The sequence below is a fragment of the Cryptomeria japonica genome, chromosome 6 (assembly GCF_030272615.1).
Source record: "Cryptomeria japonica chromosome 6, Sugi_1.0, whole genome shotgun sequence".
Lineage (NCBI taxonomy): Eukaryota > Viridiplantae > Streptophyta > Pinopsida > Cupressales > Cupressaceae > Cryptomeria > Cryptomeria japonica.
This window is the reverse complement of record NC_081410.1, coordinates 291,759,731-291,785,054: the sequence shown is the minus strand read 5'-3', so window position 1 is coordinate 291,785,054 and position 25,324 is coordinate 291,759,731. Positions and strand designations below refer to the sequence as shown.

The 25,324-nt window shown below is 35.4% G+C and overlaps 1 protein-coding gene across 2 annotated transcripts in view; it reads left to right on the top strand.

Annotated features, from left to right (window-relative positions):
* The window catches only part of LOC131031718 (calcium-dependent protein kinase 28), a 100,952-nt gene that overhangs the window by 60,135 nt on the left and 15,493 nt on the right, over positions 1 to 25,324 (top strand). The window contains exons 8-10 of one of the 2 annotated variants that reach the window (XM_057962796.2): positions 15,716 to 15,831; positions 15,981 to 16,088; positions 24,600 to 24,662. In XM_057962796.2, coding sequence (XP_057818779.1) covers positions 15,716 to 15,831; positions 15,981 to 16,088; positions 24,600 to 24,662 — 287 coding nt within the window. The remainder of the gene's footprint in view (positions 1 to 15,715; positions 15,832 to 15,980; positions 16,089 to 24,599; positions 24,663 to 25,324) is intronic. The other variant, XM_057962797.2, reaches the window with a different exon arrangement.

The following is a 25,324-nucleotide window of genomic DNA, read 5'->3' as shown; positions in this document are numbered from 1 at the left end:
AATTTGATCAAGGCAACGATATTCTGATATCGTGAACATGCACTGTTTCCAGGTGTTGTGACAGTTGTTGAACTTCTGTCTGTGTTCCAACATGATGTTAGTCAAAGATGCCATCACAAAAATGGAGGTTGAACGAGGTCAACCTAGTGAAAGCATGAGACAGAAGAATCTGACTCAAAAATCAGAATAGAAGCAGCTGCACAAAAAATTTGAAACCCTGGAGGAGAATTCTGGCACAAATTCCAAGGTGCAAATTTCAAGGTTTGGAAGAAACCCAAAAATAATTTTTTTTTGCACACTTAAAACAGCATAAATGGTGCCCACAAAAAAGCAAAAATCCCAACGTCCACAGAAATAGCAGAAATTGTGAACTGTTTTTAAATTCCAAGGCAAATTTGCTGGGCACAAAATTCGAGGTGCAGAAAACGATGCACCTAGAAAAAATTGAGACCAACCTAGGAAAGCTCTCAAAAAACCCACCAAGAATCTAAAAACAAAATACAGATCCAACGGCTCAAAAATCGAGGCACGGAAAACGATGCACCCAGAAAAATCTGACAACGACCTAGTTGAGGTCTCGAAAAACCCACCAAGAATCTGCAAGCAAAATAAAATTTTGACTTGAACTGAAGGGTCAAAACCCTAGTCGAAAATTGCAGAAACCCTAAGAAAATTTTCAATCTGCAAAAAAAACTCCAGGTTGCAGGCCCGAAAATCCCCAGAACGCTAAAAAAAACATGAACGGCTGCCCAGCACAAAGAAATTCTCCTACGAACCAGAAACCTTCAAAACCTTCAAAAAGCCTTCAAAAAAGCAAAATCATTTTTTTATAAAAATACAATAAAAAAAAATCTGGAAAATATTCCAGAAAGAAGGCCATGAATTTTATTAAAAAATTCGCCAAACTTTAAAGAATCCCATCGACCTGCTCTGATACCATGAAAAATAAATTGAATGAATGATTCAATAATTGGATAATCTATTCAACAATATACAAGCGTATATATAGAGATTACAAGACGACGTTCTAAATTAAGAACAAGTCGTTTAAAGTGAACTACTAAAAGCTAAACGCTAAATAAAGCTTAAAAGCTAATTAACTAAAAAGAAAAAGCTAAATGCTAAATAAAGCTTAAAAGCTAATTAATTAAAAAGAAAAAGCTAAATGCTAAATAAAGCTTAAAAGCTAATTAACTAAAAAGCTAAATGACCATTAAACAAGGAACTAAATATAGGTGACTAAAATATAATTAAATATTCTAATACACTCAACTCGCCAATGTGGGATAAATAACATAACTCCTCATTTACATTTTATGTCTTCAATGTGTTATTAAATAAGGGAGCCTTTTTATTTAAATATTTTCCACTTAACTATAGTACCACATTAATTAAATATTTATATTTCACTTTATAATCTAACTTTATCAATGCATAAATAAATCATATCAATGATAATAATTTTCCAGTAAATATTGAACATTTTCCCTTGACATGATAATATCACTGATGATCCAAACTTGGCCTAACTGACATACTATGGATAGTAAGTATACCAAAAACACATCAAAACACCTCATAAACACTTGCAACTAAAACTGCCTATGCCAAATATCATCAAGATCCCTTAAATGTCCTGGTTAGCCTATGAAACCATGGAGAAATAGGCTAACGACAACATCATACAACGTGTGCTAGAAATGGGACATTACAATCCGCCCTTCCCAATATTGCTTGTCCTCAAGCAATGTCCAAGCAACTCCACCATCACTAGACTTATCCAGCCTATAACCATGAATGATTCCAGGGTCCCAAGTAAATCTCAAAAACGCTGATCCACCGATCCGTTGCGCCACTCTGATATAAACATCACTATGCCTTGAGTTGTGAAGCAACTCATCATGATCCATAAAGGACAATGCACCAATCGTGTCAATATCCGTCTCTGTGGCTATGGTCATAGAAATAGACCATTAAAAAGATGCGATAAACAATTCTCATATGCGCATAGATCAACTCATTAGGCCACCGAGTGTTGTTGTAACTCTGATCAGCAATAAGAATGATTTCAAAGGTGTCACCACACCCTTGTATAGGAAAGATATCTATCTCATGTGCAAAATCCAACAATTAGACATGTCTCCACACACTCCCAAGCAACTCAATAGGTGTTGTAGACCCTGCCAAATCCGAAAGTGCAATGGAAACCCAAGTAGGACAGTCACTAACCACTAAAGAATCTATAATGATTAAATCACCAACCAGTAAATAAACAGCTGCCATATCATATGTATTCAGTGACAATTCTAAAAATAAGTTATAGATGCCTTCATCACCCATCAAAGACAACTCGTGAGTGGCTGATTCACTACAAGTGTCATCAAATAAATCAACGTCTCTATCGATGAAATGATCAACATCAAGTGAAGTTTCAGAACTAGAAAACCTTTTCCTACCACCATCCATGAAATAGTGAGCGTCATGGATTTGTTGAGGTTGAATCTTGGCTCGTTGAGCCACCAACTTAGTTTGCCTTGCTCTTTCTTGCCAACCTTCATTCAACTTTTGGCACTGATCTATATCAGCCATTCCAAAGCGCAAAAAATCAGTCCTATGATAAGATGCAACATCAAATTTATCATGTCCCATGCTTGCACCCTGTGTACCACCAATTGTAGAATTGATTTATTCATAACTATAGGCTGCAATATCTTGAGAAAAAAAAGATATATCACTGCTGTCTGAGATCAGAAAATTGGGAATGCTCTCATCTTCTTTGTCCCTGCCTTCGGAATCTTCCGTGGTTTGATGAACAAAATCAGACCCTCTAGGGCTTGGATTAACAATATATACGTCATGTTGATCACCCACAACCTGAGTGCCAACGCAGAAAGACTGAATAATGTCATCATCCTCATGTGAAAGATCTGCTACCTCGTGTGGATGTGAAGAAATACTACTACTGTTGTAAAAATCAAAATTGTTGTCATACATTTGTGTCATGTCTTCAACCTTTACAAGTACCTCTTCATTGAAAATGTTATGGCCAATGCTTGCACATTGCGTACCAACACTTGTAGACTCCTCTTCATCAGTTATATATGTTTAAAGACTGCAAACTCATGAGAATGGGAAGGTAATCTACTGCTGTCCCAAACTAGCGTTTCAGGCTCCTCCTCTATTCTTTCTTTGGACTCATCAAACATTACCAAACCTTGACTTGTCACATGTCCTTCCGGTGTGATTAGAGGTGGTCGTGCCTTAATTAAATCTTCTTCAACTGATGTCACAAGGCTGCAAGGTATTTCCTTGTGAAGCTCTTCAATCCTTTCAACAACATGTTGGATCTCTTTGGAATCATGGTGCCCCATTTCCCTCTTGAGGAACTCATCAATCCCTTCTACTATTGTTTTGACCTCCCTCTTCCTTGTACCAACTTCTTGTTCCATGGTTATAGCTGTAGTAGATATTTGATTTTCTGCTTTGTATAGAGAGAAATGAGTCATACTCAGCTGGTAGCAAATATAATTAGCCTCCTTTTACTTATCTTCCGCAAACTTGATAGCAAGATTCCTATCCATTAACAGCTGCACGCAATCTTATTTCATCTTTTCAAATGCTTCTTTGATTGAGCGCAATTGAGTACTAGTGACTCCACTCGCAACTCCTTTTTGTCTCTCCTCAGTTTGAGTTTTCCAAATAAGATCTTTAATGTATTTGTGATTATCATCTGCCCTTGTTAATACTTCCACAATCTTCTCCTCTGTGACCAATAATCTATCCTTCAAATCTTGCAATGTTAAAGGCTTTGTTCAAATTCATCTAAAGAAAGAGGACTGTCACACATTGAATTTTCTGATTCATTCTCTACTGTAGGAACATTTTCACTATCACACTTAATTGTATCTCCAGATGATGTCATGCACTCTTCATGTAGTAATAATGGAACACCACTATGATCATATATGGATTCATCAAAGGAGTTCTTCTCTTCACTAGTTTTATCAATAAAAATCCGCAGGTCACCAATTAAGAGTTTTGTATACCTCTCACTTGTGGTAATTGATTCTTCATCCATAATATCATCCTTAGCTGATTGGATGCCATTATCTTTTTTGCTTTTAGCATGCCCAATTTTAGACATATGCAAAGTTGTTGTTGTAGCTTGCTCCTCATGGGTCAAGGCACCCTTCACATTTGTATCTTTGACCTCAACACTACTTGGCTACAATAGATCTTTTTTTTCATTAACTCCACATTTGTGATCAAGTGTCCAGGCCTCCTGACATGTAAAACAAATCTGCTCTCTTCTCATTTGGTGCTTGCTCTTGTTTGGAGATCCTGAAGCCTGTAAGCCCAATGAAGTTAGCTCCTCTTCAATCAATAGTTCCTTGAACTTCTAAATTTTATGCTCAACCAAATTCTTGGAGAACTCATAAGCAATAGGTGATATAGCCTGCTCCTTCCTCCAAACGATCAACAAGTTTGATTGCAACTGCTTGTAGGTATCATCATCCTCATCTAAGATTACGGACATAATAGTTTGCATGCAAGCTCTTACATTGTTTGGATGATGTCAATGCTTCAGTTAAGAATCATTGAAACATTTGAAGAATCGTATCATTACATTTGAGATCAATCATGATGGCGAATGGTCTGACTCTTGTCATAGTTTCTAAAATCTTAGCCCTCTTTCCAAAGGTAGGGCCTTTGACATCTTGTAACCTATGATAGCTCTTTACAATCATCTGCAAAACCTTCCTCAATACATCATCATTATAGGGTGCTCTAGGAGTTGTTATTCGTGTAATCTCACTGAGACATGAAGCAACTGCAAGTCTGACATCTTTATGTAGATGTTCCATAAACTTGTGCTGGACCAAAGCAAGCATTGAGGGCTGCAAAGCCCAATTTAAAAGCCTACAATCTGACTGGTCTACTTTGGACAAATATGAGTCTAATTCCTTCAGCTTAGAGAGAACACCATCAGGAAATTTTATGGACTCCAATTGTAATCCAATTAAAAATGAGCTAATTTCCTACTTCCTTTTCTTTTTGCAAGTCCCTTAGCTGATCACCATTGAATGTATCATTGAATTCTTTTGAGAAAAGATCACTAATCTGATCTGCAGTTGGCTTCATTTTGTTTTCTGAGATAAACTTGTTAATTTCACACTAAACTCCATAGGCTGGCAGGAACTTTAGCTCTGATACCACTGTAATGGCCTGCCCTCGTTCCACCTAAATCTTTCAATCTTCCTTATGAGGAATTTTGTCAAATAGCTGGCACCCAAGCTCTAATAACATTGTAAGAACCTCCTTCAAGTTCTGCCCTTAATTTTCAGTTTGTGTTGCTTGACATTTGGTCAAACAGTTGGCATACATGGTCTGATTTTCTGAGTTCTTATTTATTTTTGTGAGTTTGAGATTTGATGATTCATGCCAAATCACATAATATTGCAAGGAAATAAGAACCAACAGTGCACAAAATTCAGACAGTAGGGATCCAAAGAATAACAACTTTCAAAAGCAAAATCAGAACTAAGGGTTGATTTATTTATGATTGTTACAACTTGTCTCAGACTGATAACTTCATTCCAAAGAGCACTTTTTAGGAACTATTCAAGAATACAACTAGTTTATTGCATACCCGTTAATCCCTGCTTGATGAAATGACATACAATGAAGTGAATAGGGCTGGAAATGGACAGTCAACACCTTCGATAAAAATCTGGGCACGTCTGAGAATGATAACAGCAAATAAGAGCCCAAACTAAGTGCTAAATCTTCACCAAGAATAGCTGCCTAGGACAGAAATTTGAATGAATAACCAGCAATAGGCTAACATTGGAGGCGAGCACTGTAGTGGGTACTGTAGCAATCACTCTAGCGATTACTGCAGCGCGACATTAGTGGCATTGTAGCAACCGACACTGTAGCAGCATTGTTCACGTCACTATTCATTAAAGCTTCAAAACTTTCACAAAATCCATGCCAAACCCTAACTGATTAAAGCTCAAATTAATTCCCGACCTGCAAATAAGCTCAATGATGAATTCTGGATGAATCCACCTTTCTACGTGGAATTGGATTTCCGTCCAACCCAAAAATTCGTAAGGGTTTTTGTCTTTGAAAATGACTGTCACTGGTACTCCAACAACTATGGAGAAATTCCAATATCAAATTATCACATAACCAAGCATATTTGAAAATGAGCTCTTGGAAGTCTTTATAATGCCCACATAACAGCTCACTCACTCAAGTCACCAATGTGGGATAAATAACATAACTCCCCATTTACATTTTTTGTCTTCAATGTGTTATTAAATAAGGAAGCCTTTTTATTTAAATATTTCTCACTTAACTATAGTACCGCATTAATAAAGTTAAAGTTAAATATTTATATTTAACTTCATAATCTAACTTTATCAATGCATAATTAAATCATATCGATGAATTCTCCAGTCGATATTGAACATTTTCCATTGACATGATACTATCACTGATGATCCAAACCTGGCCCAATTGGCTTACTATTGAAAAATTGATTGCTCAAATAACTGGATAATCTATTCAACGATATACAAGCATAGATATAAAGATTACAAGATGATGTTCTAAATTAAGAACAAGTCGTTTAAGTGAAAACTAAAAAGCTAAAAAAAACTTAAAATATTAAATAAAGCTTAGAAAGATAAATAAAGCTTAAAAAGCTAAATAATATAAAGCTAACAATGCGTCTTTAATAAAGAAGCAATAGTTTCACTTAACACACTAAAAAAGCTAAATAAGTTGATTAAAAAGCTAAATAGCTAGATAAGTTGACAACTAAGATGACCACTAAGAATAAAAGATGACTATTATAGAAAATATATTAATATTATTTTAACACCCTCCCTAATGGTCATCGTACTCAATACCTTACAGAAGACACTGCAGGTGTTATGATCACAAATGCAAAGAACACTCTGCTGCTACGGAGACCCTCCCAGGATCTGGGAATGTAAATGACCAAGAGTACCAAAAGCCATCCAAGCTAATGTATACGCGAATTAGAGATTTGGCACACGCGAATTACTGAAGCCTGAAATCATGATTTTGAGAAAAAATCAACAAACCCTTTTGCAGAAGAGTACTGAGCACTGTTTGTTCCAGCAACTCCTAAATAGATTGGAAGATACCACGGTTGTAGATGTTTGCCCTGACAGTGCGACCCAAAACTAGCTGCAACAAAGCACGATTTTTGAGGAGAAAAATCGATCAAAACTAGAGAACTTCGCGAATCACAAATTCCACGTGAACTTCGTGTATTACAAATGATTTTTGAGGAAAAAATCGTAAAAACTAGCAAACAAATTTTGATGAAAAAATCGTGAAAACCTAGAAATCCCACACAAGCTTTGCAGACGACAGATAATAATTTTCAAGGAAAAAATTCTAAACCCTGCGAACAATTTTTGAGGAAAAAAATATAAAAACCAACCAAACAGGGAATTTGCTTATCACAAAGCATAGAAGCCTACTCTTGTTCTTGAGACCCTACCAGCCTAGATTGCACAGATGCCAACAATTTTCTGCAATCTTTCTTCATATGGCCAAACTGGTGACAGTAGTTACACTGTACACTTTTCTTCTTCGAAGACTGCGGATATTGATCTTGCCCCTTTTGTTGGAAGGACTGACCTTTACCCTTGTTCTTATCCAAAACTTCAGCTGTGAAGGCCTGTTCAATGGACAAACTAGCGTTGCTTCCAAATTGCTGCTTCCATCGATCCTATTGCAGGATCTTGTTGCAGAGATCAGGAAACTTCAGATCAACACTAGTATATGAGATATTGAGCGTATTAATGAAATGCTCGTAGGATTTGGGAAGGCTTTTTAGCGCGATCACTGCCATATCCTCTTCCACCATTGTTCGGCCTATAGCTTCCAACTGGTCACGGATCTCCTTGATCTTCGTGAGATGTGCCTGGATAGATGACTTCTCATCCATCATGATAGAAAACAACATATTCTTCAGAAAGAAAGCTCAGCTCTTGTCGGACATTTCGTGAAGATCCTTCAAAAGATCCCAAATCTCTTTAGCTGTTTTACCCAAAGGCACTTGAGGGAGTTGATCATTTGTGACTAAGAGTTTGATAAGAATGACAACCTCTTGATTCTTCACATCATGTTTGTCTTGATCATCACTTGTTGTTGTAGGACGAGATTCCTTGCCCAAAACAATTTGATCAATGCAACAATATTCAAATATCGATAACATGTGCTATTTCCAGGTGTTGTAGTTGAGGCCGTTGAACTTCTCACTGTGTTCCAACATGATGTTGGTCAAAGATGCCATCACGGAAATCGAGGTTTGAATGAGGTCAACCTTTGGAGCGGAATTCGAGGCACAAATCCCAATGCGCGAATTGTTTAAAAAGCTCAGAAATTTTCCTGCAAACCCTAGATGGCATTAAAATAATCAGCAAAAAAAAGGTACGAAACCCAAGGTGCAAATTTTGGAAAACCTAGAAGATTTTCTAACAAACCCATAAGACCAAATTTTCTGCAAATCTGAAACCTCAAATTTTTCTGAAAAAAATCAGAAAAATAAAAATCTGCAGAAATAATAGGGCATTGGCATTGAAAGCCCTAGGCGTTGCCAAAACCCTAGGCACTGGCGGATGAACAGAAACCCCGAAAAAATTGCAGACGAAGCCAAAAAAAAATAGAGGATATAACCTGTGAAATTTGCGAAGTAGCTGGAAAACCTAAATTGCAAACAGAAAAACGCGATGCTGCCACCCCAAAAATGGAAAACGTGAAAGTCACGTCGCGAAGGTCCCAGGGAAATGGCGGATTGAAGAAGTTGCGCCGACGCAAAAGAAATAAGAATGCAAAAAATCGCAAAAATCCTTGCAGAAATCGTGACCCACGTAAATCCCAAAAACCCTGACTCTGCCTAGAAAAATCTCGTCGTGAAAATCGCTACTCAGTAAAAACGCGAAAAGCCTGCACAAAGTCACCACGATTTTTACAAACGTGAAAATCGCGATTTACAGGCATGAAAACCTCTGCAAAAAAAAACACACGAATCGTCCAAAAATCCACGAAACCCTAGCATGAAAATTTGTCCTCAAAAAAAACTTTCCAGCAAACCCTAGTAGGCCAGACCTACAAAAACTTTTGATCCAATTCGCCCAAAAAAGAACTTAAGAAAAATTTGACTAAAAAATTTCAATAAGAAATTATTTTAGAATTATAAATTTTCCAAAAATTTAAATCCTGCTCTGATAGCATGAAAAATTGATTGCTCAAATAATTGGATAATCTATTCAACGATATACAAGCGTATATATAGAGATTACAAGACGACGTTCTAAATTAAGAACAAGTCGTTTAACTGAAAACCAAAAAGCTAAAAAAACAAAATATTAAATAAAGCTTAAAAAGCTAAATAATATAAAGCTAACTATGTGTCTTTAATAAAAAGCAATAGTTTCATTTAACGCACTTAAAAAGCTAAATAAGTCGACTAAAAAACTAAATAGCTAGATAAGTCGACAACTAAGATGACCACTAAGAATAAAAGATGACCATTATAGAAGAGAGATTAATATTATTTTAACAACTATAAATAGTAAGTATCCCAGAAACACATCAAAACACCTTAGAAACGCTTGCAACTGAAACTGCCTAGGCCAAATATCATCGAAATTTCTTAAATGTCCTGGTCTAGCCTACAAAACCATGGAGAAATAGGCTGACGATAACATCACACAACGTGTGCTTGAAAGGGAACATTGCAGTGCTTTGCTGACAACACTACAAGAGTCATCTTTTGAAGAAGAACCTCCCTGATGGGGCTTTCGACCATGGAGGATCTAAATCATCCCTTTTGTCTTCACCCGGCACAGACCTTACAAACTCAAGTGCAACTGAATTGTAACAATGGAAAATTGCTTCCAGAGGGTGATAGAAAACCTTGCCATGTAGATATGGGTCATGAGTGTGTGACTAGGTGCTACACTCAGCCATAGAACCCCATACCTTCACCAAGAGCAAGCAACCAAAGCCCAACTTGGCCACAATGCCAGATCCAATAGCAAAGAAGTAGGAAAGCATTGAAAAAATGACAATGGTCAGAGGGCATAGAAACCCATTCACAGGCGCCTGCATTAAACACTGGGGCAAAAACATCTGAACAAATCCAACACTTGTCCTATCACCTCTAACATATATCAGTTGCATGAGTCATCAGTGCTAGGGATAAGAAAGGAAAGAAATATGCAGAGACTGTCTCCATGTGACCAAAACCAAAATTGAAGCGGTTTAAGGTGACTTAAAAGCCAGCTGTTACTTAAGATCTGATCAACATTTGGGACCCACACCATATAGTGTCATAAAAGGCTTTTGATGCATGCCTGAATTGGTTAAAAAATCTGCCACGCCATTCACCTCTCTTAAGCAATTGGAAAAAAAACACTTCTTTGCATACTGTTAAACTATTACACTACCAGTTACACTATAAACAGAACATGGCAACACATACCAATTGATTGTGAAAAACATTGACTGCTTTACTCAAGGTTAGTGTTTATACAACAAAATGTAGGTAGAATAGGGAGGACCGTGTATAAAATCAGATTGCGTTCCTTGACCACGAGAATTGTGTTTAAAGTGCTCAATGGTTGCCAGTTAGGTCACAAACATGGCAACCGCTTACAACTATTACCTATTAACTACCGAGAGACTAACACCTAAGGACTTAACCACTCTAACAAGAAAGGTAACATAGTTGATGTTGATTTGACAAGAATGGCTTGACATTTGTCTATAGTTATTATTAAACACAATTTTTTATTTTTTATTTTTTTATGGGAAGCAAGTTTGTGTACCAACAAGACTTAAGTGATCAAGGACCACGAGACACGTGCCTATGACATTTCAGCTTGAGTTTTGTGGCAAGACCAGTTGTAGTGCATATTTGAGGCAGAGAAGTCAAGTTTTTAGTAGCAAAAATGAACATAATGCATGCCTATAGTGTCACGTTAGTGTCAGCAGCAACTTAGACGCGTTCTTGAACCTTTGATGACAATATTTAAGTGGCAAATGCGGCTGAAGTGCACATCTAAATGAGATAAGTCACACTTTAAGTGACACAAACCTTTCAAATGTGCAATTGGGTCTGTTTATGTTTGTGATGAGTGACATGGACAGAAGAAATCAGCATGTGGGAACACTTCAGTGACATAAATGATTAAACATGTGCCTGAGATGGTATAAGACATCTTTCAAGTGACAAAACATAAGAAAAGTGTGCTTAAAACAAAAGTCAGCAAGTTTTGAATTTACATAGACACCCATAGGGTGTGCCTAGCTGTGTAGAATACATTCAAGTCGCAAGGATATCCAATACAAGTGCGTAAGTGTCATGTAGGTGGCAAGATGTAATGTCCCCACTTTGAAAAACAATTTAATGGTAAATAATAATAATAAATTTAAAAATTATAATAACAAAGAATATAATTAAATATAATTAAATTTTAATTAAGTTAATGAATGGTCAAAGATATGAAATGAAAAGTTGTGACTCCCTCAAACATGAGATATAAAAGGGAGAAGAGAACCTCATTTGAGGGGATTTTGGGGAATCAGAAGTGCAGATCTTATTTAAATAAGAAGTGCAGATCTGATTTAAATAAGGAGTGCAGGTCTGATTATGAAAGGTTGTGTCCCTTTCAAAGGGCAGAAATAATGAAGAGTTGCACTCTTTCAAAGGATGCTAATGGTGAAAGGGTGTGTCTCTGGCCAAAGGGCATACACGATGAAGAGGTGTGACCTCTCCCTCACATTGAGTGATATAAAGGAAAGGAATCAAAAGCCCCCAGTGATATCACCATCGATTAAATCAGATCAGAACTGTTAGTAAGTTACAGGCAGCGATTAACAGAGCAGAGAATAGCAAAACCTAATCTATCATATGCAGCAATAATAATAATAAATACATGATAATAATAGTCAGCAAATGGTAGACTAAAGGCTGCGACCCTGATATTACAATTATACTACAAAAAATAACTTAAACGATGATAATCAAGAAAGGTTGCCAACGATAATCTGATTCGATAACCAACAAGTTATTAGTTAGGGCAGAAGACTTGGTGAAGGGTCGCTACTCTTGGAAAGGGAGGGACCCGCTGTGAAGGAACATAACCTACCACCCCGGTCCAAGGATATATATGTGCAACAATTCAAACATTCCAAGGAGGAAAAAAAGCAGGTCAACGAAGGCCTGAATCTGATATAAGGCGATCAGATTTGATACTGATAATAAATTAATGCATACACCAGATTGATCATATACTGTGATTTTGGTTTCCCTCTTAAGGAGATAAAGGTACTCCCCTCTAACCCTCTCCCTTATTGGCCGAGAATTGTTATCTAGGGCATTTTACAAAAATGGGACATTACACAAGATTTGTGTAAGTGGGTGCCAAGGTACAGTTCAAGTGGCAGAGAGGTCATATAGGTTTCCTTGAGGTGATTTTAGTTCCATTTGTAGTTGGTAAAGGTGCCTAGAATACCCATTTCAGTTATCATTCAATTTATTGAACTATTTTCTTTTAGAAATGCTATATTTGTACTTTCTTATAATTAAATGAGGGTTCTATTGGGGCCCTAACCCAAAGAGAAAATATCAGAATTACTAGAGAATTAAAAAACATGAATGAAACTCAAACCACTAAAGTCCCATTGACCTACTTTTGGTCATTTGAGGACAATGTAGTTTCTTTCTTTCTAGAATAACCCAAGACTGGAGCTACGAGAAAATCAATCAGCTACAAAAAGCCAAGATATCTGAGAACAAAGGACAATGAACTCAAATCCTATTTAACAAGCCAACCTTGAGAATAACAAAAGATATACTGATCATCAAAACCCCCACCAAAGAATCTACTTTAGGAGCCAGAAAAAATAAGCTTCCTTCCCAAACTATAGAAGAGGCCTTCCATAGTCCATTGAGAGCCTTTATCAATTGCTGCCCTTGCTTCCAATTATACTCCTACCTCAATTTACATCCCCTTCACTTATTAGGTTTTTTCTTGTGGTAACAACCTTTCTGAAGAAGTTATGGTCTGCATGAAATCCAAAATATCCTTATGGGAAGGGAACTGCTCCTCCTACACCAAGCACACATCGTAGAACACCCATTTCAATTATTATTCAATTGATTAAACTATTTTCCTTTAGTAATGCTATATTTGCAATTTTTCGTATAAATAAATGAGGGTTATATTGGGGACTTAACCCAGAGAGAGAAGATTAGGATTATTAGAGAGTTAAGAAACATGAATGGAACTCAAACCTCTCAAGTCCTATTGACCTACTTTTGGTCATTTGAGGACACTGTAATTTCTTTCTTTCTTTATTTCTTCCTTCCCTAACTAGAGAAGAGGCCTTCCATGGTCCATTGAGATCTTTTATGGATTGCTGCCTTGGCTTCCAATTGGAGCCCTACCTCCATTTTACATCCCCTTCATTTCTTTAAATTGTTTTTCTTTCTTGGTAACAAGCTTTTGAAGAAGTTATGGCCTCTGAGAAATCTAAAATATCCTTATGAGAAGGGAACTCCTATACCAAGCACACTTCCTCCTTAGACGAAACCTCATATTGCTGAGCCTCTAAAGCTTATAAAGAAAGCACCCTACCCATGACAGGGTTCACCTATGCATTATCAAAATGGACCTCTTGACACATGTAAGAGAAATAGCCTTCCTTGTCAGGCTTACCCTCTTTCAATGTCCATTGTTGCATATGAACTGTTTGCATATGAGCATTCAAAATTTTGATGACAGATATGATTGTGTTGAAAACATCTAAATGGAAGGCCGTAGAAATTCACATATTGAAATTAACCACGAGATGGTGAAATTCAAATAGAGCAAGAGGGTTCAAAAAATTTACACACACACAAGCATTGGTGGTGATGCTATAAGAGCCATCTCCCTCAAGATCACATTCAACAAACTCCCCAACTTTTTTTGCCACCATGTAGGTCAGTGACTCAATTTAGTAAAACTGCAAACTAATAGAAGCCTGTAAAAAAGATTTGCCTGTACATGGGTACCTAATATGGCTTTCTATTCAAGACTTATTCTTGCATCTTTGCATTTTTTCATACTCTTAGGTTGCATTCAAGGTAGCTGTTGGTGTGAACACTGTATCTTACCTAACTAGTTTCATATTAGGTCCTATTCACACTTAAACTTAGGTCATTTACTTTTTGTGTCTCATATCATAGGATTAAGACATTCATCATGATCTTAGTATTTCCCAGGGCTTCATCCTTGTCTTTATAACAAGGGTTTCGTCATTGTGTATCCTATAGTTTCATTTCTTCCATTTCATGAATTCTTTGGCTTCATAGCATTTCCATTGCTTCTCTCTTGTCTAGAAGATTATATTGGTTGCAAGTGATCCTTGGGCTGCTGTGGGATTGATCAAGAACTCTTACACTTGGGAGTTCCTATTTCTTTCATGTCAAAAGAATTCTTATTACCAAATCGTTCTCTCACGTTCATTCTCACACCTTGGTTTTGCTATTGAAAGTTACTTTTTAACGACTTCTGTTTGCGTGATTTTTTTTTTCTAGTTATGGGAATACATATTGGCTTATTATTCATTGGGCTGAATTGCTAATCACTTCATACTGTTCACTCCTTTCATTTGGTTTGATCATTTCCTAGTTCTAGTGCAAACTACTTTTTCTGGTAATTGGAGCTCCTTTAAGCACTCATGTAGTGTAATTTGTGGTACTTTTCATGGCCCTTTGTCCTACACTTTGTCATATGTGGACATTGATAGACTTTCTTTCTGTTTCTTTTTGTCATATGTTATGTTATTCTTCAAATATGTTTGAACTCTGCTATAGTTTCATTTCATGTCTTCTTGTTGTTCATCATTACATAACTTTTGAGAAAAATAAAATAAAATTTGGTTGTGCCTGTTTATTTTTAACGTCTTTGCTTTAATGAGACAATCTTGATCTCAATATCTTTGGAGCAAGTCATCTGGGCATTAATTATGTCTGTAAACAATTTTTCTCTGATTTCTATTCACATTTCTTGAATTGGAGCTATTTAGAATTTTTGCTTTCTGCATTTATTTCTGATCTCCATTTGCAGAAGGCAATACTTGGCGGGTAAGTTTCTGTTCAAATTTGTATTTCAGTGTATGCTAAATGTTTCATATCTTTAAAAGCTCACTAAAACTTGTGTTAAGAAATATGTGTGTGTGCCTATGTATGTGCAATACTTAAATTTTTTTTTCGTAAGGCAATTAAATCCATTCAAATGGTTATACTTATACATGAATATGGAAACTAGTGTTGGAAAGTGTAAGCAGTACAAAAGTTTACTGTAACCAATAAGATCTATCAGTGGGTACATTTTGCACATTTGACTTAATCTTGGTTATGCTATTGTAGGCAGGCTTGTTGACACACTTTTTGAAGTTCCTATTGAAATGATTTTTTCCATGCTTATTTGTATACAACAGCCATGTTAAAGTTCTCAATCAAATGATTTTTATGTTGCTTTATACAGCCTCTTTATGTTGTAGGATGGGAACTAGTTTTTATGTTGCTTTATACATCCTCTTGACATTTCATATTTTTTGTGATATCATGCATCTAGCTTGCAGTTATGGAATCTAGTTTTTTTTTTTTCAGCACATCCATGGGCAAGAGAAGGTGGAGATGCTTCAGAAATCCCTCTGGATATATCAGTGTTATGGCACATGCGTGAATTCGTTAAATACAGCCGCCTAAAGCAGTTTGCACTCAGGGTCTGTGAGTCCCTATAATTCAATGCTTATGTATTGGTAGCCATACTTAAGTTTGTTTTAGGACATTTTTCCTGGCATCCTGTCTTACATGTTTTTGGCAAACAAATATGAATAGGGAATTTAAATCTTGTTTGGATGGGATTTGACAGGCTTTAGCATCTACACTTGGTCCAGAAGAGCTTGCTGACCTTCGAGATCAGTTTGATGCAATTGACATTGATAAGAGTGGATCAATAACTTTAGAAGAGATCAGACAGGTTCGAAATTTGTAATTATTGCTAGTAAGCAGTAGCCTTTTTTTTTGATTGATGGGGAAAGATACGTTTTTGAAAGGGCTGAATACTTTTAACATCTTTAAAACAACAGATATAGTAATAAAATCTAATAGACAATAGCCTAGAAACTAACTAGGTAAGACATGAAACAAGGCTGCAACAATGCTGAAAGCAAACAGAGGACACGAAGCAGAAGCAGAGATCCTCTCCCAAACACACGGTCAATAATTTTTGGCTGTAGGTGTGATGTCCCCAAACAAAACTTCGTCAAGTATTGTTAATATTGAGAAAGCTCCTTGTATTATCTTTAAGGATAGCTTACAGTTCATTAGGCAACAATGAAGCATTGTAGACAGGAAAGATATCTGCCAATATAGAATTACAAGAGCACTCGACATATAGTGGCATTCATTAATTATATTGTCAACAATAAACAAGCATATCGATTATATATGAAGACTGAACATAGATATTATTATTGATAGATATAATACAGCGATAGAATACAAGAGCCACAAATATTTATAAGGAGTACGATGATAAAAGCGACTGCCGTCCTGACAGTGATTAAGGAGAAGTAATATTATTGACCAACACAGCAGTAATTCCGGATGACACAGAAGGAGCAAACTATAACAAAGACGCACGCCACCTTGGAGCATAGTTATCGAACCAAATAGATTGATTGATCAAGGCATATAATTGATTCATAAGGAGGAATGCTATGAGTGAAAAGACTGATTAATAATATAAAGATTTGTGCCATAAGTGAACAGTGGCAATTACAAGGATCAACAGCAAGTGTTATTTAAGGGGACATTTTGAATTAAATTAAGATAACAATGATCATCGGTGGCAAGACGTAAAGGTCACCAATTAAGATGTTTAGCAGGCTGAAGTTTAACATTAATGGAAGGTAAAGATCAATTCACTCATTGCAGTGATAAAGAAAGCCTAGATGTGCAGCAGTCACAAGGTAGTGATTAATGACTTAATATGTTTAAGAAACCCATGCTTATGGAGAAGAGGTTACTAAGCAGCATAATACACATCAGCAAAATTGTTTGAATAATGAAGAAGGCAGCACTTTTTAAAGACAAGCAGTAATTAATATGATTAAAATAAGTAAATAATAAGTAAACAGCAATTATTATATGCAGCAAATAATATTGTTTATATTAATTATAAAGAATAAGATAAAGTAGATTAGTGACATGAAGACAACGATTATATTTGTAAAGATAAAGAGCAGGTACGCCAAATAATAAAGGCACAGTGATTGGTTAGTAATTTGCTGATTTGTCAAAGAAAAGACAAATTGTGAAAGATCAGTGATTGGTTAGTTTATTCGAAAAGGAAGATAGCAAACCACATAAGACAAAGTCATTGGAATAAGACAGAAGAAGAAAAAGACAGAAGAAGAAAAAGACAAAGCAAATATAAGACAAATATGAAAAGGCAGCAATAGGCTGCGATCACATCCTTGACCAACATTCTTAAAAAGCTCCGATTAGTAAGAGATGCGATTATGCTTAAAATCAAAAAGTTTTAATTAAAAGTATTAAGGAAAAGCCACGTTGTCTTTACATTAAAAAGTCACAACCTTTCTATGAAAGGTTATTTGACGGATATAAAAGTGAGGCAAGTTAAAAAGAAATGTTTGTTTTAACTCTTAGTAGATTTCAGAACAGATCTAGTATGAAGAAATAAAAGATGAAATGAATAAATAAAAGATGAGTGAAGAAATACAACGAACATCTGTTGAGCAGAATTACATTAGAGAAATTTGCAAGTAGATATTGCAGATTCAAGGGAAGAAAATGACAAATTTGGAGCAGATTTAAAAAGGAATTTCTACAGCAGATTTTAAACAGGTCTATGGAGAGTTCTGAAGCAAATTTGTAAAAGGACACTGAAGGCAGATTTGTAAGGAAGGTTTATAAGAGATAGATGTGCAAATACAAAAAGAGGATTGTTTGCAGATTATACAAGGAGATTGTAAGAAGTTCTATAGCAGATTTGTAAAGAGATAGTAATCAGTTTTATGGTAGATTTAGGGTCAGCATAAATCCATTAAAGCTATAAGATAAGTTCTATCTTCCAAACTATTCTTAGAATTTTAAGTTAAATACTATAATGAAATGTCTTCAGATTGATAAAATTATATTCATAAATGTGTTACAATTCTCACCTTAATTTGGAATTGTTGTCTCAGGACAAAATTAAGGTAAATCCCAAAAGGGGACATTACAGTAGGTCTAGTGCTTAGTTCCAAAGTACTTTGGCTACTATTAGTAACTGCATTAGCTGTTTCTCTAATATGCTTTTCCTTCATATTCAGTGTTCCTCCTTTGAGTCCACCCTGATATCAGCCTTCTTTTCAGTATTTCTAGTACTTTTGGCATATTGCTGAACACCTGGCACGAAACCTTTAGAGGAATGGGAAGCTTTTTTACTGACCGAGGCCTGGTCAAGCAAGCATGCCATAGCCTCAAATTTTTCATTCTCCTCCAAAGACATACGCCTTGAATCTGCATAGCCTGTAGCATTATCCTTCTTTGAAGATTTATATTCCCCTTTTTCCCAACCTACCTTTGCTTCCCTTTCACACACTATCTCCCTACTAATTTATTTTATGTGAATTCAATCACTATTTTTTTTCCTGAACATTGTCATTGTTGAACTTAATTTAATTTTCATCCCTGTCAAACTCAAACACAAACATGAACCTTGTGACATGGGTTAAAGTCATAGTTAGTAGAATCATACTTCACATGGATTTGACAAGCTGATTTTTGGCTCAAACTCCTAGTTGACATTGAGTTGAAAAGCTGATTTTTTGCTTGGAACTGGATTTGACACTTGTTGAAGAGCATGAATAAAAGTATCTTACATAAAACAGAAGTTTTTGAAAAAATTAGCTTAGACTCAGCCAGATTTGGCTAGACTCGTTGGCTTTATGAAACAAGCCACTAAGGCTTGTTTAGGCATGCCCAACTTGGGACCTAGGAGACTTGTCGGATAACTGAAAAGTTTGGTAACACTATTTATGATGACATTTGCATTGGGCAATGTCTATAAAGATACCTTAAATAGTTTGGAGGGTCATCATATGAACAAGATAAAAATTGAGCAGTAGTTGTCGTAGCCTCTTATTTTATGAAAGCTATAACAGTGATTATTGCAATCACAAATTCACAATACAAAATGATGGCGAGCACAATGATTCAAAAGATAGATAGTACTTATCACAAGTTGCAAGCATACACTTCATTAGCAATAATGTGATCCTTGAATGGGTTGTTAATAATTGTATGCACTCTCAAATCACATCCTTCACCATATCATCTGATCTTGTATACTTCCTCGTGAATAAGTGTGAAGTATACTGTGCAGCCATACACAGGGATATTGTTAGTACCAGCATCATGATAATCCATAGTCAATGATAACTAATAATGTACATCATAGTTGTAAATATGCTGCTACATTTCTATATCATAATTGATCAATGGCAACCAAATCAAGCATTTTTAAAAATGTTTATTAGTATCTAAGCAAACCACAACTATATGTACTCTAATGTATATAGTATATATCAGAATTATGTTGAGACATGGACCAGCTAGGACTCGAACCTAGGACCTTCCATACGCTGCTGGAGTGCTCTACCACTGAGCTACTGGCCCCTCTTGGACCAGTCCATCGTCGGTCCGGGTGTGGCTTATTTCCAACATCAACACGCCCCTTTAAGCCACACCTCTCGTTTGCTTGGGGCTCCTAGCTTGGACCTGGCTCTGATACCATGTTTAGACATGGACCAGCTAGGACTCGAACCTAGGACCTTCCATACGCTGCTGGAGTGCTCTACCACTGAGCTACTGGCCCCTCTTGGACCAGTCCATCGTCGGTCTGGGTGTGGCTTATTTCCAAAAACAACACCCCTTTGTTAATTTTAGCAATCAGATTAAACAATAAACATCAGAAATCAGAATGCAATGAAGAACAAATACAAATCACACAGATACCTTGGGAAAACCTTCCTCTTGGAGGTGAAAATTCCAGCCACTAATCTCAGATCTTTATTATGTAACACCAATATAATTTACAATGAGCTTCAGTGTTTAACAGCAACCTAATCACAGTGGTATTTCTAACCTAGGGCATGCTGAAGTGATGAACTTATCTGCAATACAAATGTTGCTGTCACAGGGATGAAGTTCGCTGATCCTAGAATGGTGTTAACAGCCTTCAAGGATAGTTCACTGATCTTCAAAGATGACTGCTGCCACTTGAAACCAGTTCACAGTCACTCAGTGATGTTCGCTGTCTTCAAGAAGGATTCGCTGAATACTTAGAGGAATTTCTGATTAGAGAAGTAATTCGCTTGAATGTGTTATAACAAGGCATCACCATCTTGTATTTATAAATGATTATATTGCCTTATAGGCTAGGTCGGCTTAAGTACACTTGCCACCAAAAATACATTACACGTTATATGATGTTTGCTTAACCACCCAAATTGGGTCCTGCCCTAGAACACGTTACACATTGCTTATACGCCCAAATAGGGCCAGCCTTATATGAGTTTAAGTGTATGAATGATAATCAAACTTTAATTGCTTTTAGCAACATTAAAGTTTGATAATCTGGGCTAGCATAATCCGAGCTAGCTACTAATTTCAACAAATTACACTACAACCCAAATGGAAAATTAACTAGTATAGATATTTTAAATACATCTATCTAAAAAAATGCCAACATATATTAATTTGTAGCTATTTTATTTACTCAAAAGTTTTTTAATTTGTTTAAAACTATTTTTATTAAGTTGCCAAATTGCTCATTTTTCTTACCAAGTTCAAGTATGGTACATCTCAAAGTCGGGTACTGCTTGGAATCCCTGTGGATTTGAATACTGTTAGTATTTTTTAGGTAAGAACATTTCTACTAATCTCCTCCCAAATCTTGATGAATCTATCGTTGATGTTTTTTTTTCAAGCAGATTTTGAGGCATTTAGAGTGCAATTTTCCTCTTTTTTTCACTTTTTGAAGGACTGAAAACCCTGAATTTTGAGGTTGGATCATTTGTTAGGGATGAAATACCTTCTTGTTCAGACATAACTGCCATATATATTCGAATATGTATTTGGGTTTGGGTTTTAGATATCATACTCATGGGCATGGCGTGAAACATTGTTAAATGTGGGCCTATTTGAAATCCTGTTTTTTTATTTCTTTGGGTTCTTGGTAGGTATGAGGGCTCCTGCCAATTGAATTAGACACAAGGAGTGAACAATTCGACTTTAATTATGTCAAATATTTTCTTTTTAAGGTTTAGAGTGTAATTTTATAATTTATTTAAATAGTTTTGGGTTTTAATATTGTTATTTGTTAATTATAATATATTATTTTAATTTATTAATATAATTATAATAATATACAATTTAATAAATAATTAATAAATGTAAATGTGTAATAACATATAATTATTATATTTGCCCTCAATAGATTTTATTTATAGTTTAATTAATAAATGTAAATGTTTGATAACATATAATTATATCAAATTATTATATTTGCCCTCAATAGATTATATTTATAGTTTAATAACTAATTATTACTACTATTATATCAATTCAAATTGTTATATATTAATCTAATCTTTTAATTTATATTTATATTATTTCTTATTATAATAATTTATCAAATTGTATATGAAATAATTAATATTATTATTACACTATATAAAATAATTAATAATATTATTACACTATTTTTTAATTCTTGTATTTAGGCTTCAAATATGTATATATTTAGGTTTTTTATTTGTTTTTTGTATAAACGTAGCCAAACGTACCCAGCCCCCAATTTTATTTTGTCATACGTAGTGTACTCACGCACCTACACCGGATTCGGCAACTTAGCTATTTTATCTAGGTTGATACATGTGGACATTAATGTTGTGCTACTTATTTTGAAAATATTAATTATTAATATTTTTATTTATAAATAGCTGTCAAGTTTAAGCTAAATGGTAAGAGTTTTTGTTAAAACACTCGTGCGATTACACTCCATCACTTGCTGCCATTGTAGAATGCCCCTTGGCATTAACAATAGGCATAATATCAATGTTTATGTCCATATGAGTTATAAGAGGTGATAGTGCATTAAGCAAGAAAGGAAGAAAGAAGAAAAGGTGAAATAAAGATGTTTAATTAATGTCCAGGAATAACCAAATTAGTGATGGGACTTTAAATGTGCAATCAATTATGAAAGGGAAGTACAAGGATTTAATGACATAATTGAACTTAAAGTGCATAAGAAATGGGAATGAAGCACGAGGTAAACCAAAAGTAGCTAAATCAGGTTCCATAAGATAGGACAAGTAGCTCTATGAGGGAGGGGCCCTCAAAGAAACTGGGAGTTGATAAAGACAGACAAGATCTTGGAAGGAGACAGACATTGACATGTCTGCAAGGCTCAAAACTGAAGGAAAGGCATAGTCTGTCACCATTAAAGGGCCCAAGTAGGATCCAAGCAAGTTCATTGGTGAACAATCAGGTATGAGTGGGCTAGGCTGGGCAATCCTACGAGGAATTCTGAGAACTCTTGGAGTCTATCCTAAGTTCTAACATTGAAGCATGATGAAATTTCTAGTTGAAGAGAAACACTAATTGTAGTATCCAAAGAAGATCTTATTCTCAATTTGTCTGCCTTTGGGAGTGAATTTTTTGTATCAAAGGATGCTTAACACTTCTAATGTATGTGGTGAATTAAATGAAGTAAATAATTAATCTGACAGGTACAGGAATTCCTCTTAGGGATCTACAACTTAGAATAATAACTCTTGAAGGAAAAGGTCCAGATACCTCTCTAATCAAGGTACTAGAAACAGGGGTAAAGAAACTTCTTGAGCATCTATATAAAAAGAGGTATCTCCCCCAGAACTCATAATATACAGGACATCTAAAACTGAACTGTTTCTTGGCCTCAAACTTTCTGTACGAAGCAAATATTGTAGACCTTGTTTCCCTGCAAGATATAATTTTTAGAATCAACAAATAACTGGTGGAAACATACCCTTAGTTGGCCAAGGGGAATTCTCAAGACTTGTGCTAACTATGATAGAGATAGGCTGAATAATTTTGCTATCTATAATCTGTAAGAAATGCACTACATGGAAATCGAACTTGGGGCTGAGTGGCTGTGGTTGAGATGATTGCATGATCCAAATCATTTGCTGGTAAATGTTCTGATACTCTGAATTTTTATGCAAGCTTTTGGGTAAAAACTGTGTATTTAATGCTTTTTGATGTTACAGATCACACTCTGTGATCCTCTATCAGGAAGAAGAAAATAATGATTTGGAAAGCAGATCTATAGTCTTGTAGGCTTTATAAGTCAATAAATCTGCTTTCCAAATAATTATTTTCCTCTTCCTGATGAAGGATCACAGAGTGTGATCCAAAATGTCGAAAAGCATAAATACACAGTTTTTACTCAAAAGCTTGCATAACAATTCATGGACTGTGGAAAAACCATACTATCTAACTCTGTGAATGATCTCTTTTTAGGGAAGACAAAGAGTGGAATCCTAAAATGTCAATTAATGGAGATGTTGACAGATTGACAGAGCAGACTCAGTCTTGGAATACTATGTTCAATGCGTAATGGAGTACAAAGTTCCATGTCAGAGTATCTCTCACAGCTTGTTGTTGTGTCACCCAAAGATCTGAGTTTTGATATGAATAGTGAATCTGAATCTACAATCAAGGCAAAGTGGTCGGGTTACAAACTCTTCTTACAACATGCACTGAGGAACAATTTGTTTACAATAAATCATACACTGAGGCATGAAAGTTTCGATTCTTTCTGTATGAGCTCCAAAGTTCCAAACCTTTGACTGATGAAAACTGTAATTGTAATAATTGCATTGTAGAGGTACACTTTTTAAAGGATAGTGGAAATATATTTGAGAACACTAGTGTTCCAGGATTGAAAGTTAGACATGTTGTTTACAATTACACAAACAAGAGGTTAGCACATGGGGTTAGTAGATGGAAACTTGGATGGAGTAACATTGGATGTATGGAAGACCAAGACCTTGGTTTTACTAAAGTAATGTCTCTTGAAATATATTATTACTGGTCATTAAACATATGGCAGGATTCCCATTTGGTTTAACGTTTAACCAATTTTTAAGACAAGCTGCCATGTTAACTAAAATTTGATATAAATATCAATGAATTAACCTAGGGGTATTAGAAAGTAGATTACTTAGTACAAGTTTATCTGCAAATACATCGTCTTTGTCATCTACTGCTGCTTTGAAATCTGTTAGGACTTTTTTTTTCTTTGAGATAAGCTGCTAAGTTGGACACATTTTTCTTATTTTGATGTTACATCAATAACTGTTTTGGTGACAACTGAAATCATTTGTTCACTATAATTTCAAACATTATTGACTAATTTATTTTTATCTTATTCCAGGCACTTGCAAAAGATCAGCCTTGGACTTTGAAAGAGTCACGTGTCCTAGAGATTCTTCAAGCGGTAAGTCAAATTTTCATGCTTTTCTATTTCAAAGTAATCTCCAGTTTTATCTATTGTCATCTAAAATATGTGCTATTTTATGTGTTTTAGGTCTCTTGTACTATTTTTTTTGCTTCTGTGGACTTTGGTGATTTGAAAGGAATGTAATCTCATCTTTTGGGAGATAGGACAAGAATGATAATTTTTTATAAGATAGGTGTTTGCTTTTAGATATTTTACAACATAGTGTGATTGATGGAGTGAAACTGGGCTAACTTATGACACCACTTTGCTTTTAAGTTTTAACATATGCTTAATTTGAGAATTAAGTGCATAGTCCCATGATTGATAGATACAAATATTCCACACACACATATCTATAGAAGAAGTTAATAATAGGCAGTCTTTTAGGAGACCCAAACACAATATATTCAATATGTCTAGAGAGAAAACAAATGAGTTGATATGTTTGGATGGAGATAGGTGGGGGCACAGTCCTTTATTTATCTAAGCTCCATCGAGTTTTGGGGATGGGGAAGATAGGGGATGGCGGGACGTGTTTTCAATACGGGTACTTTTGGGCCATTTTTAAGGGGATGGCAGGGGATGGCTGTTAAAAATAGGGGAATTTTTAAAAATATAGAGAACTTTCAAATATGCATTTCATAACATTGATAAAGCAT